Source organism: Xenopus tropicalis, chromosome 5 (genome assembly GCF_000004195.4).
Source record: "Xenopus tropicalis strain Nigerian chromosome 5, UCB_Xtro_10.0, whole genome shotgun sequence".
In the NCBI taxonomy this organism is placed as follows: Eukaryota; Metazoa; Chordata; class Amphibia; order Anura; family Pipidae; genus Xenopus; species Xenopus tropicalis.
The window spans coordinates 48811274-48831614 of NC_030681.2; the positions used below are offsets into that span (position 1 = coordinate 48811274).

The 20341-nt window shown below is 41.1% G+C and overlaps 1 protein-coding gene across 1 annotated transcript in view; it reads right to left on the reverse strand.

Moving 5' to 3' along the window:
• The window catches only part of esr1 (estrogen receptor 1), a gene marked incomplete at its 5' end in the record, with an annotated part of 78689 nt that overhangs the window by 39865 nt on the left and 18483 nt on the right, over positions 1–20341 (reverse strand). The window contains 1 exon segment of the mRNA NM_203535.1: positions 9168–9358. Coding sequence (NP_988866.1) covers positions 9168–9358 — 191 coding nt within the window.

The window sequence follows — 20341 nt, forward strand, 5'->3', positions numbered from 1 at the left end:
AGCTCCAGAGACACAAGGAAGGCACAGAGCCTATTCTTGTGCCTTCTGTTCATTTTCCATTACTACTCTGCTATATGTCAAAAATACCAAAAATTAATTAAGCAAAAGCCTGACCTCTAAAGACATCATTTATATACTCTAAAAGAAAGTAAAAATGTGCCTGCAGTTATAAAAATATAAGGATATTAGATGTTACCAAGGAATAGGACCATACACAGAAATATGACAGAAGGACAAGTGTTTTTATACAGATCTTGGAAAGAGATATTGGTAACTTTTGTACATATACATATATTTTAATATAATAGGTACATTATTACTCATAATACCCAGGTTTGAATGTATCATGTGATGCAGGTGACATCATAAGTGCCATATACAGTATGAGGATATAATTTAAAGGTTATTCCTGGCTCTATAAAATAAACAGTAACTTCTGCATTGCAAAAATATAAATAACAGTGATATATGATAAGAAGTGATAACAGTATTTCTCTGCATGATCATCTCTTTACTTCTTCAGTTTCTGTTAAGCTGTTGTTGACCTTGGCAGTATCCTATGACACAATCCAATTTCCCCCTTCTAGACACCTGTTAGAACAATATTTTCAATTAAACCATCGCAATAAAGCATCTGTTTTTTTTAATGTTCACAGCTTGTGCTAAGAAGATTACGGTTATGAACTGTAACTGCTTTGCGATGCCAGGCATCTACTTTTAATAGACGCTGCAGTAAAAGATTAAGACAATGGGGGAGGTCTTCTTGTTTGGATCTTGGATGTAAAACTCTCTAACTGTTCTTTGATGCTGAAGTCTCCCCCAGAGTGGATGAAAGCCTTCTTACAAACGAGCTAGATAAATGATGAAAAACTCACATGTTATGCCAACTCATTACAGCTAACAACTTGTACAAAGGTAATTGAATCACACAGTGACAAATGTTTTATTTTTTTTCCACAGAATCCATTTTTTTTTGTAATTTCACCAGAATTCGATATGGCAAAGGGACAAAGAACACATACCTGTACATAAGTGATTTACTATATACTCAAGCAGTGCTTAAAGGTACATTATACTGATAAATACATGTGTAAAACTCAATACTATGCAACACCATGCCCATAACATACATATTTTAAAGGTGACTAATTATTAAAGCAAGGCTTTGCCTTGCCAAGTATTTGCCTTTATTTTATTCTTGCCTCAGATTGTCTATGTATAACACAGTACAGTTGTGGGACCCATTATCCAGAAAGTTCTGAATTACGGAAAGGCCATCTCCCATAGACTCCATTCTAAGCAAATAATTCTATTTTTTTTTTTTTTTTTTTTTAATGATTTCCTTTTTCTCTGTAATAATCATACAGAACCTTGTACTTGATCCCAACTAAGGTGTAATAAATCCTTAACTGGGGACAAAACAATCCTATTGGGTTTACTCAATATTTAAATGAATTTTAGTAGACTTAAGGTAGGGAGATCCAAATTACAGAAAGACCCCTTATCCGAAAAACTCCAGGTCCTGAGCATTCTGGATAACAGGTCCCATACCTGTGGTTCGTTTCAACTCAACAGTATGTTATGCAACATGCAATATGTTAGAATCTGCTTTTATTGCTCAGCACAAATAAAAACAAATAAGCACATAAAATGTCTGTCCAACCAACACAGAAAAGGTAATTTTATGTAATAGAATCATAGAAACTTGGATCCTCTAATAGTTCTACAGTATATTAATGCAACATAAGTGCTTGGCATACTATAAACTGTCCAGACATATTCCATATGTTACTAAGCTAACCATAAATATCTATATGGCTAGAAATGCCATATTTTCAATATTAAAAGGCTGCACTGGCTCAAAGTTTCAGCATCTCTATAATAGTAATGATATAGGTCTTTATCACAGGATCTTCCCATCTTGTATTCTGTTAGAACTGTACAGGACAGTGCACGTGCCCATTGTGCTGTGAGTAGCTTTTGAGAAGCTAAGAATAGGTGTCATCCCAAATTATCAAGCAGAACACAACCTTGGCCTGTTATATAAACTGATGCATTTAATAATCAGGCCTTTAGCAAATTGCTAATTACTAATCAGCCTTATATTGTTACATTTATATTCTGTATATACAGTAAATTGTGAGTCTGTCCCTAAGCTCACTAACTGACAGCAGCACAGAGCATGTGCAGTGAATCAGCAGAAAAGAAGATGGGGGGCTACTGGGAGCATCTTTGGGGGCACATATTTTCCCTGCTAAAGGCCCAAGCCTTTGTCTGGTACAGAAGCCCAAAACATAATTCTATGTCTCTAACTAATGGTCTAATATATATGTATTTTTTAGGGGGGGATGAATTTTTCGGCTACAAATTTGGTCTCTCTAAGAAAATAACATGTTCTGATCTTTCAAAACAATATCATGAAGGCCCCACAATTGATTGTTGGTTAAACTGGTTGCAATGGCTTTCCTTGCTTTTGGGTGATACTAGTCTACATATATTTCATCAGATATGGTCTTTGAAAATTAGTGAAAAATGATTTCTCACATTGCCTCAATTTGTTTACTGACGATTACCAGTGAAGGCGCACTGATGTTATTGCGGTGATGGAGGCAGAGTGCTACTGCTTGTGCTTTGCTATACACGGAGGCAGAGTGCTACTGCTTGTGCCTCGCTAAACACGGAGGCAGAGTGCTACTGCTTGTGCTTTGCTATACACGGAGGCAGAGTGCTACTGCTTGTGCTTTGCTATACACGGAGGCAGAGTGCTACTGCTTGTGCCTTGCTATACACGGAGGCAGAGTGCTACTGCTTGTGCCTTGCTATACACGGAGGCAGAGTGCTACTGCTTGAGCCTCGCTATACAAGCTAAGGTAATGTGATGGCTTTATCGACACAGTCATGAAAAAAAGAAGACTGTATCTTCACAGTATAAAAAGCTGTGTCAAGTTGCTTTTTTACTCAGGAATAAGATTTTGTTTGAACTTGTCCCATTAAGTTTAATCTGAGGTATAGTAAATTAATGGTGCATATTTCTCGAATAAATCAAAATACAAATTCATTTATTACAAATATTTTTAAATTACACTACTTTTTATAGTGTTTTTTTTCTCAAAAATGTCTCCTCTGCACCTTAATTTTAATGGGTTACACCAGCTCTGAGATGGTACCAAATAACAATGTACATTTCTGCAGTGAATTTTTAAAAGTTTTAAAGATATTACTTTCTTTTTATAAAGTATTTTGAACACTTTTGGAGGGTATTGTTATGATAACTGATTAGACTATACCTTTTGATTCATTCTGTACTGGGTATGATTAGAAAAGGTACTACAAGGCCCAAAAGCAGCTATAAACTAGTTAAGTAGTATGAGCTTATCCTGCAATTATGTTTGCTTAAAAAAATAATAGAAATAACGAATCCTTCTTGCATTTATACATATTATTGGGAAGGGAATTTTGATTATCTTGGTTGAATTAAATATTAAAATTCCTCAGCAATATTAGCAGCAACATCTATCTCAGACCAACACAGTCAATATTCTGTTGACTTCTTAGATGGTTTAGTTTAGTCAGAAGAAAACTAACCTCACAATTACTGCACTTGCTTTGTACTAAGTCTCTCTCAGTCTGTCTGAAAGAATTGTAATGAAAAATCACACTATTTATGTGTTGTCTGAAATTCTGGCATATATATCGTAGAATTCTTTCAAGTGCTTTTAGACACCTATGATGCTAGAAAGAATTGAGTTGCTTTGCAACTTATTTTCATTCTTATGCTTCCTCTAAATTCCTCTAATGCTATGACAAGATTTTGTCCATTCTGAATCAATGGAATCAATGCCAGAGTTTTATTTATAGTCAAGGTTCCAGATGTTTTCATGGGAAAATAGTACTGAATGTCCATAACCCTTTTACTTGCATGATACTAAACAATTACATAGCTGTATTCTTGCCAAGTGGATTTTTTGCTTGTTATAACAAGGAAGTGCATGAAACATGCTTCTCCCCATGGTCACAATAGCAATAAAGTCTGTATAGAAGGGCCAGAGGGGTATGGGCATGGAACCCATGGAAATGATCAGGGAGTTCATTAAGCAAAGCAAGAATAAACATAACCAGAAAGGGAGTGGTTGGTAGCCAGAAAAAGGAAAATAAATGCCCAGTTTATAGCAACAAAATGCTTGTGGGATCCTTAGACTACAGGAAGTTGTGTTCTATAGTTAGGTCCAACAATAGAAACACAGTATCTGGCAGAGCTGAAAGAGGTATATGTATTAGATATTACTGACCTCTAAATAACAACGAAACCCAGGGTTGTTAGTCTAGACAGGCATAGGTCAAGATATCTTACATATAAATATACTGTGGCACTGAACTCAGAAAAACCTTAGAGGGAAGGTATGTCTTTTCCAGAATGCTCTATGAGACAGAAAATATATTGAGAATACTATTGGCTGAAAAGCCAGTACAGGTGTTAAGTTACTACTTTTGAAATGTGAACTCTCCAACCAGGAAGTAAAGCAAAGGAGGTGGATGGCAAAGGAGGAAAGACAAGGAGACAAAAAAAAGCAAGAACTATTTGTAGTTACTGGATTAATTAACCTTAAGAGTCGTTGAAACACTAACAGGATTCCAAGAGATTCAGACTGCCAGTCAACCTGTCTTTTCTGGTTTCAGAAGAATAAACTTTATTTTGCTTTCATGTATTTGTTTGGAAAAGTGCCCTGTCTTGTAGAAAACCCTGATGTGAATAAAACACAGGCAAATACATGTTTGAATGGATGTTGGATTGTTACTGACTGCTGCTTCTTCTGCCATTTGAGCGAACCCCCTCAATATTTACTACAGAATACAGTTATTCAATGGTTAATGCTACCCAGGGAATCAAGGAATAATAACAAATCCTTTGGGATTTATGTATGAGTACCTGCAAGTGACCTGGACTAAGAATGTAGTTAAAAATGCATTCATTTTAATTAATTGCCTTTGCTTAAGGTGATATTGCAAGTCCTCTCTAGTATAATTTTCAAGAAGTCACTACTGCTTGAAAATTCTTAAAGAAAGACTACTGTATATCTTTAGATTAATTGGTATATATATATAACTGTAACACCTGCAAAGGGACCTGCAATGTTTCTAAAGTCAGTATAATTCAAGGGGAATTATACATGCAGAAAGATATAGCTTATGTCAATCTGCAATACAAATGTGCATTAGATGAGGACACCCAACCAACACCTGAGAAAACCAGCACCTTTAAGAACTGTTTCTCTTTATGGGAATTTTATATTTTATAAGGGATTCTTATCACTTTACTTTTGGGGTAAGCATGTAAATGTTATCATCATGTTCTTTTAAAGAAACAGCAATATAAACACTTAATAATAAACAAGGGATTCTGCTGTTCTACTAGAGGTTTTGGCCACGTATCCATGAAGATCCTTTCCATAAAAGTAATTGCAGAAAAATGTTAGTGATGATCATTTTGTTCAATGCAAATATGCAGGGGCGGGCCAAGCCGCCCGGGCGCCCTAGGCAACCCGGTCAGCCACCGGGCCCGCCCCCTCCGTTGGCGCGCATGCGCAGTTCAGGGGGGGGGGTGCGATGCCATGGGTCATTGCCCCCGCCGCTTGTCAATAGCGGCGGGGGCAATGGCAAAGTAGGGGAACTAGTGGTAGGCAGCAGAGGCTTCTGCCTGGCGCCCCCTAATCATTGCGCCCTAGGCAGCTGCCTCTTCTGCCTACCCCTAGTTCCGGCCCTGCAAATATGTTCTCACTAATATATACAGGTTTGGGAACTGTTATCTAGAATGCTTGGAACCTGGGGTTTCCCAGATAAAGGGTCTTTCTGTAATTCGGATCTCCTACCTTAAGTCTACTAAAAAATTATTTAAACAGTAAGTAAACCCAATAGGATTGTTTTGCCTCCAATCAGAGTTAATTATATCTTAGTTGGGATCAAGTACAAGGTACTGTTTTATTATTACAGAGAAAAAGGAAACCATTTTTAAAAATGTGAATGATTTGATTGCAATGGAGTCTATAGGAGATTGCCTTTCCGTAATTCAGAACTTTCTGGGTAATGGGTTTCCGGATAGGGTGCCCGATACCTGTACTATGAATATATCACTGATGTTTGCACTGGAATAACAGTTAAATGGATCATTCCAATGAAATGGCAGATAACTACAGAAGACTATAGTTACTGTATTTCTGCAGTCTCTTACTTGAGCACTTCCTTTCCCCTTTCCTTCCTCCCCTTCACCCCCTTCTTTGAGGTATCCAGAAACAAAAATAATTTCTAAATGAAAACACTATTTGGAATGCAGTGTATACATTGCAATGGGCTGCAGACATAGGGGCTCATTTACTAACCACTGGTTTTTAATTATAAACTCGATTCAGATTTTTCTCGAAAAAGTTACAGAGAAAAAACGCTGCAACCTTTCCAAGGCCTCTAAACAGCAAAAAATCCGAATTCAACAAATCTCCGGATTAAAATTTTCGTGTTCATGTAGAAGTCAATGGCAGTGGTGCGTTTCCTTGAAGTTCTTTCTTTTGTTTCAAACTTTAGAGGTTTCACTGGGTTTTGTCACAGTGACAATTTGAAAAGTCATGTTTTTTATGACTTTTCTTACAACTTTTTTTTAGTAAATATCAGACATTCGGGAAATCGAATTTAGTCGAATTTGAAAATCAAATGAGATATTAGGAGTTTCAGTAAATCTGCCCCTGAAACTCAGCATTTATGTTGTAAAACTCTGAGTATCACTTTGTGTTTGGTATGGTAGTGTGTATTTAGGGTGGGGCAAATTGGGAGGTAGTGGTTCTGGTATGTTGCTTAGGCATTAGTGTCAGGTTCTGCTATCTGCTAGTTTCCAGATTTCACTTTGCACTTTGGGATCATGGGATAAGAGAAAGTGTGTAGGGCATAGCTAGGCAAAAGGCAGAAGACTAAGCACTAAATGGAAAAGGAAGAAATTATAGAGACCAAGGCTTTGCCATTAATACAAACGCGTCTTCTAAAAACACAGAACTTCTCAAAGCACCACATCATTTCTCATCTCTAAAGTACACACTGCAGGTATTTACTCTCAGCAATTTGCAACTAAGGGCTTTATTCTACATGGTGGCTCTAGTTCCGTTTTCTGAGCACACCCCAGTAGACTGGGAGGCTTTTACAATGTCCTGTCTGATCCCATAACTTTTTTTCATCATTAGTTTTAATTGTCTTGTCACATTTAATGTAAACAATTGCATTATCTTACAATGCTATGTTTTTTTTTTTCTGCAAACCTAAACTTTTGTCTGACTTTGTGGAGTTGGTAGACCAGGTAATGCAACAGGGCAAAGTGCAAAGAACGCTCTTTTAATCTGCAATTAAGCACTGGTAGAAAAATATAGAATATATTACAGGTATGGGACCTGTTATCCAGAATGCTCAGGGCCTGGGGGTTTTCCGATATGGGATCTTTCCATAATTTTGGATCACCATCTTTTCACTCTACTTAAAATCATTTAAACATTAAATAACCCCAATAGGATTGTTTTGACACCAATATGGGTTCATTCAGCTTAGTTACCATCAACTACAAGGTACTGTTTTTTTATTATTATTATTATTATTATTAGTGTTTTAGTATTACAGGTATGGGACCTGTTATCCAGAATGCTCGGGACCCAGGGTTTTCTGGATAAGAGGTCTTTCCGTAATTTGGATCTCCTACCTTAAGTCAACTAAAAAAATTATTTAAACAGTAATTAAACCCAATAGGATTGTTTTGGCACCAATAAGGATTCATTATATCATAGTTAGGTTCAAATCATTTTTAAAAATTTGATTACAATGGAGTCTATGGGAGATGGCCTAATTCAGAAATTTCTGCATAATGGGTTTCCGGATAAGGGGTCTGTACAGAGAAAAAGAAATCTTAAGGAGAATTAAACGCACCCTAAACACCAGCCCCCTCAACTGGCCTCCCTCTCTGATACCACAGCATATTCCATTCAAAAGTGTTCCTACTTGTAAACCTGTAATAAACATGCAGACGTGCGCTGTGGAGTTCACAGATGCCATCTTCTGGGTGTTCAGATCCTCTGACAGTTTGCCGCCATGGACCCTGCAGGAGCATGCACGGCTAGGTCTGGGAGCAGCTTCAACTGTGCAAACTCCTGCAGGGTCCATGTAAGTGGATGGAATGAAGTGGATCCAAACATGCAGAAGATGACCTGTATTATATTTGGCTAAAGTATTTATGCACCTTTTGTTTAAAACAGAAGTACACTGATACAATCTAAGCAGATTTCCATTTTCCAGATAGCACACATGTTGTTACACAGCTATAATGATATAGACTGAGGTGTATCTACAGAGGAAAGAGGCCCTGAGGTTGCAGGTGGGCCCAGGAATGTGGTGGGGGGGGGGGCCGAAAGACCATAATTAATGAACAATTTCAACATATCTTGGTAGAAAGGTCAACTGACCAGTGTTTTGGGGCCCTAAATTGAATTTGCTGTGGGGCCCAGTAAGATCTAGTTATGCTGCTGGATATAGACATCAGTGAACATGCAGTACTGCTGAGGATCACAGAGAATTATTTACCCAGCAATGCTCAAACAGCCCCCAGTTTCTGGTAACCTGTTTTCATATGCCTATGCTCTAAGCACCTCGTTTATAAATATAACAAGCAATTATGCTTCAGCGAACCTGATGCAAGACAATGTTATTTAATAAATTCACTGAATAATTGGAAGTCTTGTTATATGTGTTCCCAGAATGTTAGGCTGTGTACTCTTTCTCTCTTCAGCTGGAAAAACACAGCTCTGTCTCGGTGTGGAGTTAGAAAATAGCTTTTAATTGTATCACTTTGGTTAAATGGAGATCTGGCTTTCTACATTCTCCAAAACTCAGTATTTTGTTATCAGTGGATATAGCCTGGCTGAAAATATGAATAGTGTCTAAACATATCAATTAAATACATTTAAAATCTAGAATTAATATGCATTTATAATTATTTAATTAGTGGTTTATTTCTGCAAATGGTTTATATTACCATGAAAGTATGATTATTGACTATACAGAAATACCCAAATAAATAATTTGTATACTATACACTACACATTGTATTTTTTATATTCATAGAGGGAGAATTATAGTGTAATGCTTACCTTGTATGCTTCTTTTAAAAAAAGCTTTGCAACCTTCACAGGACCAGACGCCATAATGGTACCCAGATGCATAGTCACTGCAAACAGCACAATATCGTGTTTCCTTGGTAGATTCCATGGATGGAGGGCCCTTATCATTAGCTGATGTCATGCGTTCCCTTCCACTCTGCCTTCTGTTGTCTGAACTTGACCTTCAAAAAAAATGATCAGAAAAATGTAATAGCGTGCCCTAGAAATTATTAACTCTTTAGAGAATCTCCCATTCTTGTTTCAGAGCACCATGTTGAACAGCAATATTGGCTTTAAGGTCAGGAATTGTGCTTCCTCCCTAAGACTAATTGCGTACATCTTCCTACCAATTAAAGTGATATTGACACGAAAAAATTACTTTTCAAATTATGAATCTACATAAAAAGTTGCCTATAGGTCATGTTGATCTTTTTTCACTGTTAGGGCTGGTTTTGTAAGTAATTGTTACTTGAAGTTCTTAAACCTGACTGTTTTGCCAACCTGACTGTCCCTTCTCAGCCTGTCAGTTGTAGCTTCTAATTCTAACGGCCTCCTGCTGCACAAATATGGCAGCCTACTCATAGAGAAACATGGGGATCAGAGAAGGAATGGAAAAGCATCAGGAAATACTTTTTTGCCAAAATTACAAAGCTCATGCAAAGACAATGTTATGATAGATGTAAAAAAGGTTTCATTTCTGGTGTCAGTATCTCTTTAACTGGATGTAATGGGCTGTATGGGGACTCAGATGTTATAATTGCATCCCAAAATGTATTACATTGTAGAATAGTAACAAAGCTGAACACATCTGACATGACACATTTTGAAATAGCATATGTAATTGTTATCATGGTAGCTAAATAGTATGTATGTATGTATATCTTTATTTATAAAGCGCTACTTATGTATGCAGCGCTGTACAGTAGAATACATTAATACAAACAGGGTGTTAATAAGATAATAGATAAATACAAAGTATAATAATAAATAGTAAGTAAATATATAAATTAAGTTGTATTATGATTGTTACACATGCAATTACACAACATACTGTATGTATATATATATGTGTGTGTGTATATATTTATATATATATATACAGTAACCTGAGTTCAGGAACCGCTCACACAGGACTTAGAATATTTTGAATTAATTTATTTAAGGTAAACAGACAACTGACGTTTCGGCAGTCCCACCAGCCTTTGTCAAAGTTACAAAATGGGATTTAAACAAACCCTATATAGTGTGTTTGGCGGTAAAACCAAACAGACCGTGATATGGAAATGGAACGAACAATGTGATGACGTCATAAACCCACCCCCTACGTGAAGAACCATCACCCCCACTAAAGCAAGATAAACAATAAAGAACAAACAAGAATAAACAAGGGTTAATACACAGAACTCAAATATTTTCCCGCCAAACACACTATATAGGGTTTGTTTAAATCCCATTTTGTAACTTTGACAAAGGCTGGTGTGACTGCCGAAACGTCAGTTGTCTGTTTACCTTAAATAAATTAATTCAAAATATTCTAAGTCCTGTGTGAGCGGTTCCTGAACTCAGGTTATAATTCTTCTTTGAATTCTTGTGGTAACTGCACCCAGGCGAAGTATCCCATTTTAACGAGAGTGCTGGCTTCCTATGATCGATATATATGTAGGGGTTTACCAAAAACGGGCCCTTAGGACAGGAACCCCTAGGACAGACCACAGGGTGGTGCTGGGAAACAGGGACACTGGGATGACTGGGTTGTCAATAGTTAATAGGGTGTACACCTGTAGTTCGGGTTATGGCCACAGGGTGGTGCATAGGCCCATATAAGGGATAGCAGCCATGTGCTGAGAGTTCAGTCCGGCAGACATTTTGGGCACTGCTCCAGGCAGGAGTACCCCAGGTACAGCTTAGTTAGAAGTTCTGGTAATAGATTGCTCTAGGAGTAATATGTAGAACAAAGTAGGTTAGAATGGGCAGACATGACCCCTCCAGGAGTGGTAGCGAGGTTATGACCTCCCAGCGTTACATCTGCTGGAGTGCAGGGCCACAAGTGGCTAGGGAAGGTGTACCAAGGCACCACTAGTCCAGGATCTCGGATTTGAGGATGCTTCATGTGAGTACCGGTGTGGGTCCTTGTGGAAATGCTTCTAGCGTGAGTACCGGGGAGGGCTCCAAGAGGGGGTGCCTCTGCCGAGAGTACCGGGAAGGTTTCCTAGATGGGAGCATGTGGCGGGAGTACCGTGAAGTAGTCCAACAGAAAATGAGTATCAATGAGTAGTAAGGAGATATGCCCTGCACTGTGTACCACTACTATGTTTGCCACTCCTGGAGAGGACTCTGCCTAATAAACCGTGCATCTAGTTCAACTACAACTATTGTGTCTGTGTACTTGAGCATCTGCCAAGCCCAGAGGACCACTACCACGTTGGTAAGAAACAACCCCAGGGAGGGGTACATCTGCCAGGGGTACGTGGGTCCCAAGAGGGGCATAGAAACCTATTAAGTTCCCAGGGGGTGGATATAGTTCCACAACATCATCCCTGGGTGGAGGCACGCCATTGCTGGGAAACGCCTGTCCCCCACAGTAAGCGGGGGCTCAGGGCTCCTGTAGCGCCAAATAAAGAAGTAGTACCACAGTATCTGCACAGGTGGGCTACATTTGGAGGCACGGCTGAGATGAGAGCAGGAACCGTTTAGCAGACCGGGCTCTAAAGGAACTGAGGCCTAGTGTGTCTGTGAAACCCTTTTTCCCGACCGGGCTAGATTTGGGCCACCCTGATCCGCATCCCCAGGGGGGATTTGGCGCCAAAGAGGAGCAAGGCAGCTCCTGCCAATAGGATTGCAGGCAAGTGGGCGCCAAAGAGAGAGCCGGGGAAGACACGTGAAATAGGGGCGTGCCAGAGGGTGACGCGCCCTTGATTTGCCTATTGACCGCCCCGTGAGGCCGGCCGGCCAATAAGAAGCCTTAGAAAGGGCGCCAGTGAGCCAGGGAGTGACGATGCGACCTGACGTCACGGGGGCCATTTTGGATCAGTTCCAAGTACTACACAGCGTGAGCAGGGTGTGCGACTGGCTGCTGTATGATACCATGGAGACACCTGTGCCAAAAGTGTGCGGTAGCGCGGGCCTTGAGTCCCTACCGGTGCAGCTTACTTACCAGCTTATGATGGCGGCGTTCGCTATGTGTGGCTCGGGTCCTTTGCTGAACAGACCACTACAAGGGGGGAGCCCCAAATGGTCCCACTATGCGGCGAGTGTGGAGAGGAGGCGCACATGGCCTTGACTCACCCCACAGGGCGCTGTGACCACTGCGGCCATCGATGCTGGATGGGCCCCTTTAAAGATGAAGCCAAGAGCCACGGACACAGCGCAACGCTGGCGCTGCTGTTTCAACTGAGCAATGGAAAGTTCAGCTCCTCACAGCACAGCGGGCACTCGGAGGTGAGTGATGACGCCCAAGCGGCGGAGGCCCCCGTGATACCCGTGCTAGTACCCGAGTTAGAGGCGGTTACTGATAATGTGCCCACAAGGGATGAGAGCCCTGTAGCCCCGGAGGGGGTGAAAGAGGGGTCCCGGCCAGTTACTCCAGAAGGGGAGGGAGAAGGGAGCGGGCCTGCGCCCGGCTTGCCTGTCATCCAAGGTGCCATACCTCTGCCCCAAGGCCCGGATAGCACACCCCAGAGGGAGCTGCCCATTTCTGTTCAGGTGGAGAGTGAGGCCACCGCAGCCCAAACCGGAGAGAAGTCCCCAGGGACTCCGGAACCCCCAGCCTACAGAGAGGTTATCAGGGTAGGGGCTAAGCCATCAGTGGGGGCCCGTGGGTCTGCCAGCAGCAATACTTCCAGAGTGGATGAGAATGGGGATGACCCTGAAGAGGAGGATGTCTATAGCCCTCAGTTGTTTAAATTACCTGACCCATGTTATGCCCCAAGAAAGATCCCTAAAGAGGAAGAAAAAGACTTTTGGGTTCTGCCAGGGAAAGCTGACCCTGATATATTCTGCAGAGTTTCTAGAATCCAGAGGGTCATGAACTATAAAATCTTTCGCCTATGGGGGTATTTTATGCCATATGCCCCACTGTGGGTATATGACAAGATGGAATCCATGATGGATGATTGGGTGAAAGCAGAAATCACCTCTAAAGAGAAAAAGGTAGGCCGTGCCTTGTTACATCCAGATGAGGGAAAGAGGATGGCTGCCAAAAGATTCATCCGCTCAATAGAGAAAGAGTGGTGGTGGGGGCGCACAGTCCTGTGCCATACTGTCCACAGCTGTGGGCGCAAGCACCCAGAGTCCAGGTACTTCAGTGTGGAAGTAGATTTGCCAAATGGGGAGCGGGTAGAGAAACCCCATCCTAACTACTACGCACCGTATGAAGATATTAAATTGCGGTTTGGATACATGGTGTGAGTAGCCTCAGGAGGCATCCATCAACCCCATGCGGGGAGTTTTCAGTTAAAGGGAGCAGCACCCACAGTTGGGGTGTACTCTCAAGGAGAGACTCACTTTCCCAAGGAAGGAACTGTTGGGGGTGGAAAGGAAACCCACACCGCAGCCAGCCGGATGGCCTGGAGTGAGGACTGCTCCAGTTGATTCCCATAGGGGAGCTGAGAAAGTTAGCCCAGGAGGGCTCCAGTTTGCAAGTTACCACAATCAGTGGGTATGCAGGCCCAAGGTGGGAGCACCTTGGGATTTTGGACTCCCTCAAGGAGGAGGGGAGGGCCAGGAAAAGAAATTCTTTCTATTATTTTCTTTGCTGAAAAATAAAGAAATTGTTTTGATTTTTTGGGCAATAAGTTGTCCTTTCTCTTGTTTCAGTGTGAAATGTCTAAGGGACAGAGACTCTTGTGGGGACTTTCACAAAGACTTTGGAGGGTGGGAATGTGTTATGTCTCACTTTTCCTTTTCAGTCATCCATTGTACCCTGGCAGTCTCCTGGAGGAGCTGTGAAGCGTGATGTGAAAACAACATGGTAAATGTATTGTATTTAGTAGAATGTGTGTCAGCCAGGAGGTGACAATTTTCTTGTAGGGGGAGAATGTAGGGGTTTACCAAAAACGGGCCCTTAGGACAGGAACCCCTAGGACAGACCACAGGGTGGTGCTGGGAAACAGGGACACTGGGATGACTGGGTTGTCAATAGTTAATAGGGTGTACACCTGTAGTTCGGGTTATGGCCACAGGGTGGTGCATAGGCCCATATAAGGGATAGCAGCCATGTGCTGAGAGTTCAGTCCGGCAGACATTTTGGGCACTGCTCCAGGCAGGAGTACCCCAGGTACAGCTTAGTTAGAAGTTCTGGTAATAGATTGCTCTAGGAGTAATATGTAGAACAAAGTAGGTTAGAATGGGCAGACATGACCCCTCCAGGAGTGGTAGCGAGGTTATGACCTCCCAGCGTTACATCTGCTGGAGTGCAGGGCCACAAGTGGCTAGGGAAGGTGTACCAAGGCACCACTAGTCCAGGATCTCGGATTTGAGGATGCTTCATGTGAGTACCGGTGTGGGTCCTTGTGGAAATGCTTCTAGCGTGAGTACCGGGGAGGGCTCCAAGAGGGGGTGCCTCTGCCGAGAGTACCGGGAAGGTTTCCTAGATGGGAGCATGTGGCGGGAGTACCGTGAAGTAGTCCAACAGAAAATGAGTATCAATGAGTAGTAAGGAGATATGCCCTGCACTGTGTACCACTACTATGTTTGCCACTCCTGGAGAGGACTCTGCCTAATAAACCGTGCATCTAGTTCAACTACAACTATTGTGTCTGTGTACTTGAGCATCTGCCAAGCCCAGAGGACCACTACCACGTTGGTAAGAAACAACCCCAGGGAGGGGTACATCTGCCAGGGGTACGTGGGTCCCAAGAGGGGCATAGAAACCTATTAAGTTCCCAGGGGGTGGATATAGTTCCACAACATCATCCCTGGGTGGAGGCACGCCATTGCTGGGAAACGCCTGTCCCCCACAGTAAGCGGGGGCTCAGGGCTCCTGTAGCGCCAAATAAAGAAGTAGTACCACAGTATCTGCACAGGTGGGCTACATATATATATATATAAATATATCCAAAAAATGCAGCTCATCCCATGAATCAATCAAAACCAATTGGGTGCACATAGGTGAGTGGCTTGTATTATACTGTATACTATACACATTACCCCAGCACTCCATTATATAGCTTCAAGAGAAAATTAAAAAACAATTTTGCACACACTGAAGGAAAAATGTCTGCATTTTAATTTAGTTACACGGTTTGTACAAAGTATGCATAAGCTGACGCGCCCCTAACCTAGCGAAAAAGAGAGTATATTTTCTTTGCTGGGAGAAAGACCATACCTGCTTTTCCTTCAGTGTGTGCAAAATTGGCTTTTAATTTTCTCTTCAAGCAGGTGTGCTGGGGTAATGTGTATAGTATATATATATATATGTATATATATATATATATATATATATATATATATATATATATATATAGTTTTCATATATGGGCTTGTACTTATATACATTTATTTGATACAGACTTATAGCATACCTTACTAACATGATGCATAATGAAGACCTGTTTTAGCCTAAAGAGGCTGCAAATGTTAAAGGGGACCTGTCACCAAGACATACTATAAATTAAACATGAAACCCAAATTCCTTTTTTTTAGTTAACACGTCCATACCCATTCTATCCTACTCTATCTAGAGTAAGTGAAGATTATTTTGCTTGACAAACACAATAGAAAAGAATTTGGAATTCTTTAAGCTTATACTGTAAGTGCATATACTGTCAGCACATAAACTATTTAAAAATGACTCTTCCTTGGTGAACAATTCCAAACACCCCACAGGATATTGGAACAGAGTCAGTTCAATGAAACAAACGTCTGTCAAGATTAGTTTCCAAAGTATGAGATAACAATGAGATCTAATGTTCTTTGTCACTGGCAGGAGGTTTTAGTAATTATTACAAGCCATCCAGAGTGATAAAGTGTTGAATAAGTGAATAATCATCATCAGATTTTAAACAGGTGCAATAAACCAGAAAAAGGAATCAGCAATTAAATCACTGTAGTAATAATTATTTAGAAAGCCAATTGTTGTTATTGGTTATTTCAATTGTATATGTTAATTTACATGTGTTAACATATCAATGGCATGTTGAGAAATAATATAAAACATAGTTCCCATCATTACCAATGAATTGTACGTTGCATGGAAAACTTATTAATGTACAGTAAACAAGTGGGATTCTAAATGGACAAAATGAAATTTTTCCCCCGTATCGCAGATGTTTTGCAAGATTCGTGAATTTTTCAGCGAAGCGAAATGGGACAAATTCGCTCATCACTAGTGGGCAGCATCTGGGAGGTTTGAAACAACAGTGCCCAGTTGGCAAGGCTTGAACTAGGGGGAGGCTATGCCTATAGAATGGTGAAATGGTGCTACCCAAGTACATCTTCTGTTGCCTATCTATAGTCCAAGGATATTTTTGAGCAATGACCCCCATCTTAGTGATGAGAGAAACTGTCACATTTTGCTTTGCTGAAAAATGAGCAAAACCGCTGAAAAATTAAAAAAATGGCCAATGAATGTTTTTTCTGTGTCAAATGCATTGGAGTCAATAGGCATGTTTTCTTGTGTCAAATGCACTAGAGTCCAGTCAATAGATGTTTTTTAAGTTTTATCTCACTCCATTAGTCAGTGGGCGCCTTTTCTTGCCTTTTTCCCATGTAAAAAAGCTATTTTTTCCCCAATGAAACATAATGCACAGTGAAAAATTGGAAACATTTTCACCACTCACAAAACTGCAAATTTTGCTGCAAATCCATAGCAGGCAAAAAAATTCACTTATAAAATTCACTTAATAAAACCAAACCCATGCCAAACTTGGGCTCTGACTACTACACAGGGTGCTTTCCCTCTCTGTTACCATTCCCCTAATGAGATTCCTGGCTAAACCCAAAAATACAACTATATACCCTCACAGAGTCTCTTTTAGTTTGGGAGAAATCCAGCAGCACACCAAGCTGTTCCACACAGGCACAGACTCCCTCTCTCAGGTCTCAGTTCCCAGTCTGTCTCTGGCTGCTAGCAGATCTAACCTGCTAATTATTCCCCAGGTTACATCTCCTTGGGGTATCAACCCATTCAGGACCACTATGCATGAGATACCCTTGGGGAAATATATCTCCCTTTAAACTCTTTTCCAGTTACTAGTTTACAATATATATTAGGGTTGTCTCCTATCTGGTTTTGACCCGGACAGCTCGGTTTTTCTGGGCTGTCTGGGTCAAAACCACCTGCCCAGGTTCCCCAATTTGGAAAAAGGCAGGACTCTTTGAGATTGACTGGCAATTGGCTGATTGCCATGTCATAGTCCCGCCCCCTGTGATGACATAGTCCTGCCCACATGATGTCACTGTCCCACTTAGTGATTTCACGCCCCGGCCCTCCTGTCTGAAGTTAGCCACCACAACCCTAATATATTATATATTAATACAACAAATGTTACATCATTCCCATTAGCCCCTGCCACAGTGGAGCTTGCAATCTAGGCTACTCTCTAGACGTTACCTTACTATGATCTCACCAACAGCTTGTCCTTGTTAATTTAGAACAGTAACAAAAGGAATACACATTGCCCATATGCTGTGTGATTGCTTTTGCTAATTATTTCAATTCACATCATTCAGCGAACTGAACATTATTTATATATTTTTAGCACTAACAAACAGCTTAAAGAAAAATATTTGCCAGCATGAATCTGAAAACCAAACATTTCAAAATTGCTTTCAGCCCACACAGATTTTCAGCTGCTATCGGTGTGGTGTAAATATTGCTGTTCAAGTGTTTTCTTTTTCTTTCAAAATCATTAGGTTTTTGACTGAACGCTAAGTAATATTTTTGTTTTGTAAAATTTTAACCATCTGCTAACTTAAGTCTTTAAACTGCTGTAACTCGACGTGACTATGCTGCATATGTTTTCACTCTTGTCAAACTGTAATCCAATTTCTGGTGCAACCTACAAACTTGCTTGGAAAAGCACAGGGTGAGAGGTGTCTTTTAATATGAATAAATAGTTTAGCAGAGGATGATCTTGAGATAACTAATACCCCCATCCCATATGTTGAACATACTTTCACCTCTATGTTAACTTTTAGTAAGTTATAGAATGTCCAGTTCCTAGCAACTTTTCAATTATTTGCTTACCTCTTCTGCCTCTTTCCAGCTTTCAAATGGGGGTCACTGACGCCGAAAGCCAAAAAACGATTGTGCTGTGATGCTCCAAGTGAAATTTTTTTTATTACTACTTTATTCCAGACTCTCATTTAAACCAATGCCTGGTTACTAGGGTAAATAAGGCCCTAGCAACCAGATAGCTGCTGACATTTCTAACTAGCGGCACTACGTATTGAGCGCTCGTAAACTGCGGGCAAAACTTTCCGACTTTGCATGATTTTGGAAGCCTCCCATAGGACTCAATGGCACTCTGCAGCTCCAACCTGGCCCAAGAAAAGTCACGATACTGAAGCTTGAATGAATCTGAAATTTTCGTACTCGGCGCGAAGGCTACGAAAAAGTTGCGACAATTCGCAAAACAGTCGTAACAGCTACGAAAAAGTCACGACAATTTACGAAAAAATCGCAAAATACCGATCATTACAAAAAAAACGCATTCGGACGCCTTCGGACCGTTCGTGGATTAGTAAATCAGCCCCCTAGAATTATGAAACCAGAATTTTGAACACAATTGCTTTTAAGAATCAATCCCCGATATATAATAAAAGGCGCTATGATTGCCCAGGTGCTTTAACCTATACCAACAAATAAGATGTTTTCTTTTAAACAGGTGACCAGAAATTCTACCTGCTGATTAGTTGCTATGGGCTACTGCCCCATGGCAAACATAATGTAATTATTTGCTTACCTCTTCTGCCTCTTTCCAGCTTTCAAATGGGGGTCACTGACGCTGAAAGCCAAAAAACGATTGCGCTTTGATGCTACAAGTTTTATTTTTTTTATTACTACTTTATTCCAGTCTCTCATTCAAACCAATGCCTGGTTACTAGGGTAAATAAGGCCCTAGCAACCAGATAGCTGCTGACATTTCAAACTAGAGGCACTACGTATTGAGCGCTCCTAAACTGCGGGCAAAACTTTCAGACTTTGCATGATTTTGGAAGCCTCCCATAGGACTCAATGGCACTGTGCAGCTCCAACCCGGCCCAAGGAAAGTCTCCCATAGGGCTCAATGGCACTCTGCAGCTCCAACCCAGCCCAAGGAAAGTCTCCCATAGGGCTCAATGGCACTCTGCAGCTCCAACCTGGCCCAAGGAAAGTCTCCCATAGGGCTCAATGGCACTCTGCAGCTCCAACCTGGCCCAAGGAAAGTCTCCCATAGGGCTCAATGGCACTCTGCAGCTCCAACCTGGCCCAAGGAAAGCCTCCCATAGGGCTCAATGGCACTCTGCAGCTCCAACCTGGCCCAAGGAAAGTCTCCCATAGGACTCAATGGCACTCTGCAGCTCCAACCCGGCCCAAGGAAAGTCTCCCATAGGGCTCAATGGCACTCTGCAGCTCCAACCTGGCCCAAGGAAAGTCTCCCATAGGGCTCAATGGCACTCTGCAACTCCAACCTGGCCCAAGAAAAGTCACGATACTGAAGCTTGAATGAATCCGAAACTTTCGTACTCGGCGCGAAGGCTACGAAAAAGTTGCGACAATTCTCGCAAGTCGTGACGCTACGAAAAAGTCGTGACATTTTGCGAAACAGTTGTAACGGCTACGGAAAAGTCGCGACAATTTACGAAAAAATCACAAAATACCGATCATTACGAAAAAAACGCATTCGGACGCCTTCGGACCATTTGTGGATTAGTAAATCAGCCCCCTAGAATTATGAAACCAGAATTTTGAACACAATTGCTTTTAAGAATCAATCCCCGATATATAATAAAAGGCGCTATGATTGCCCAGGTGCTTTAACCTATACCAACCAATAAGATGTTTTCTTTTAAACAGGTGACCAGAAACTCTACCTGCTGATTAGTTGCTATGGGCTACTGCCCCATGGCAAACATAATGCCTTTATTTTTACATAACCCCTAATATACTCTAAATTCAAAATGTTTTAAGATGTGCATACCACCCACAGGGCATTCTGAATTAGGGTTGCTATTTAAAAAAA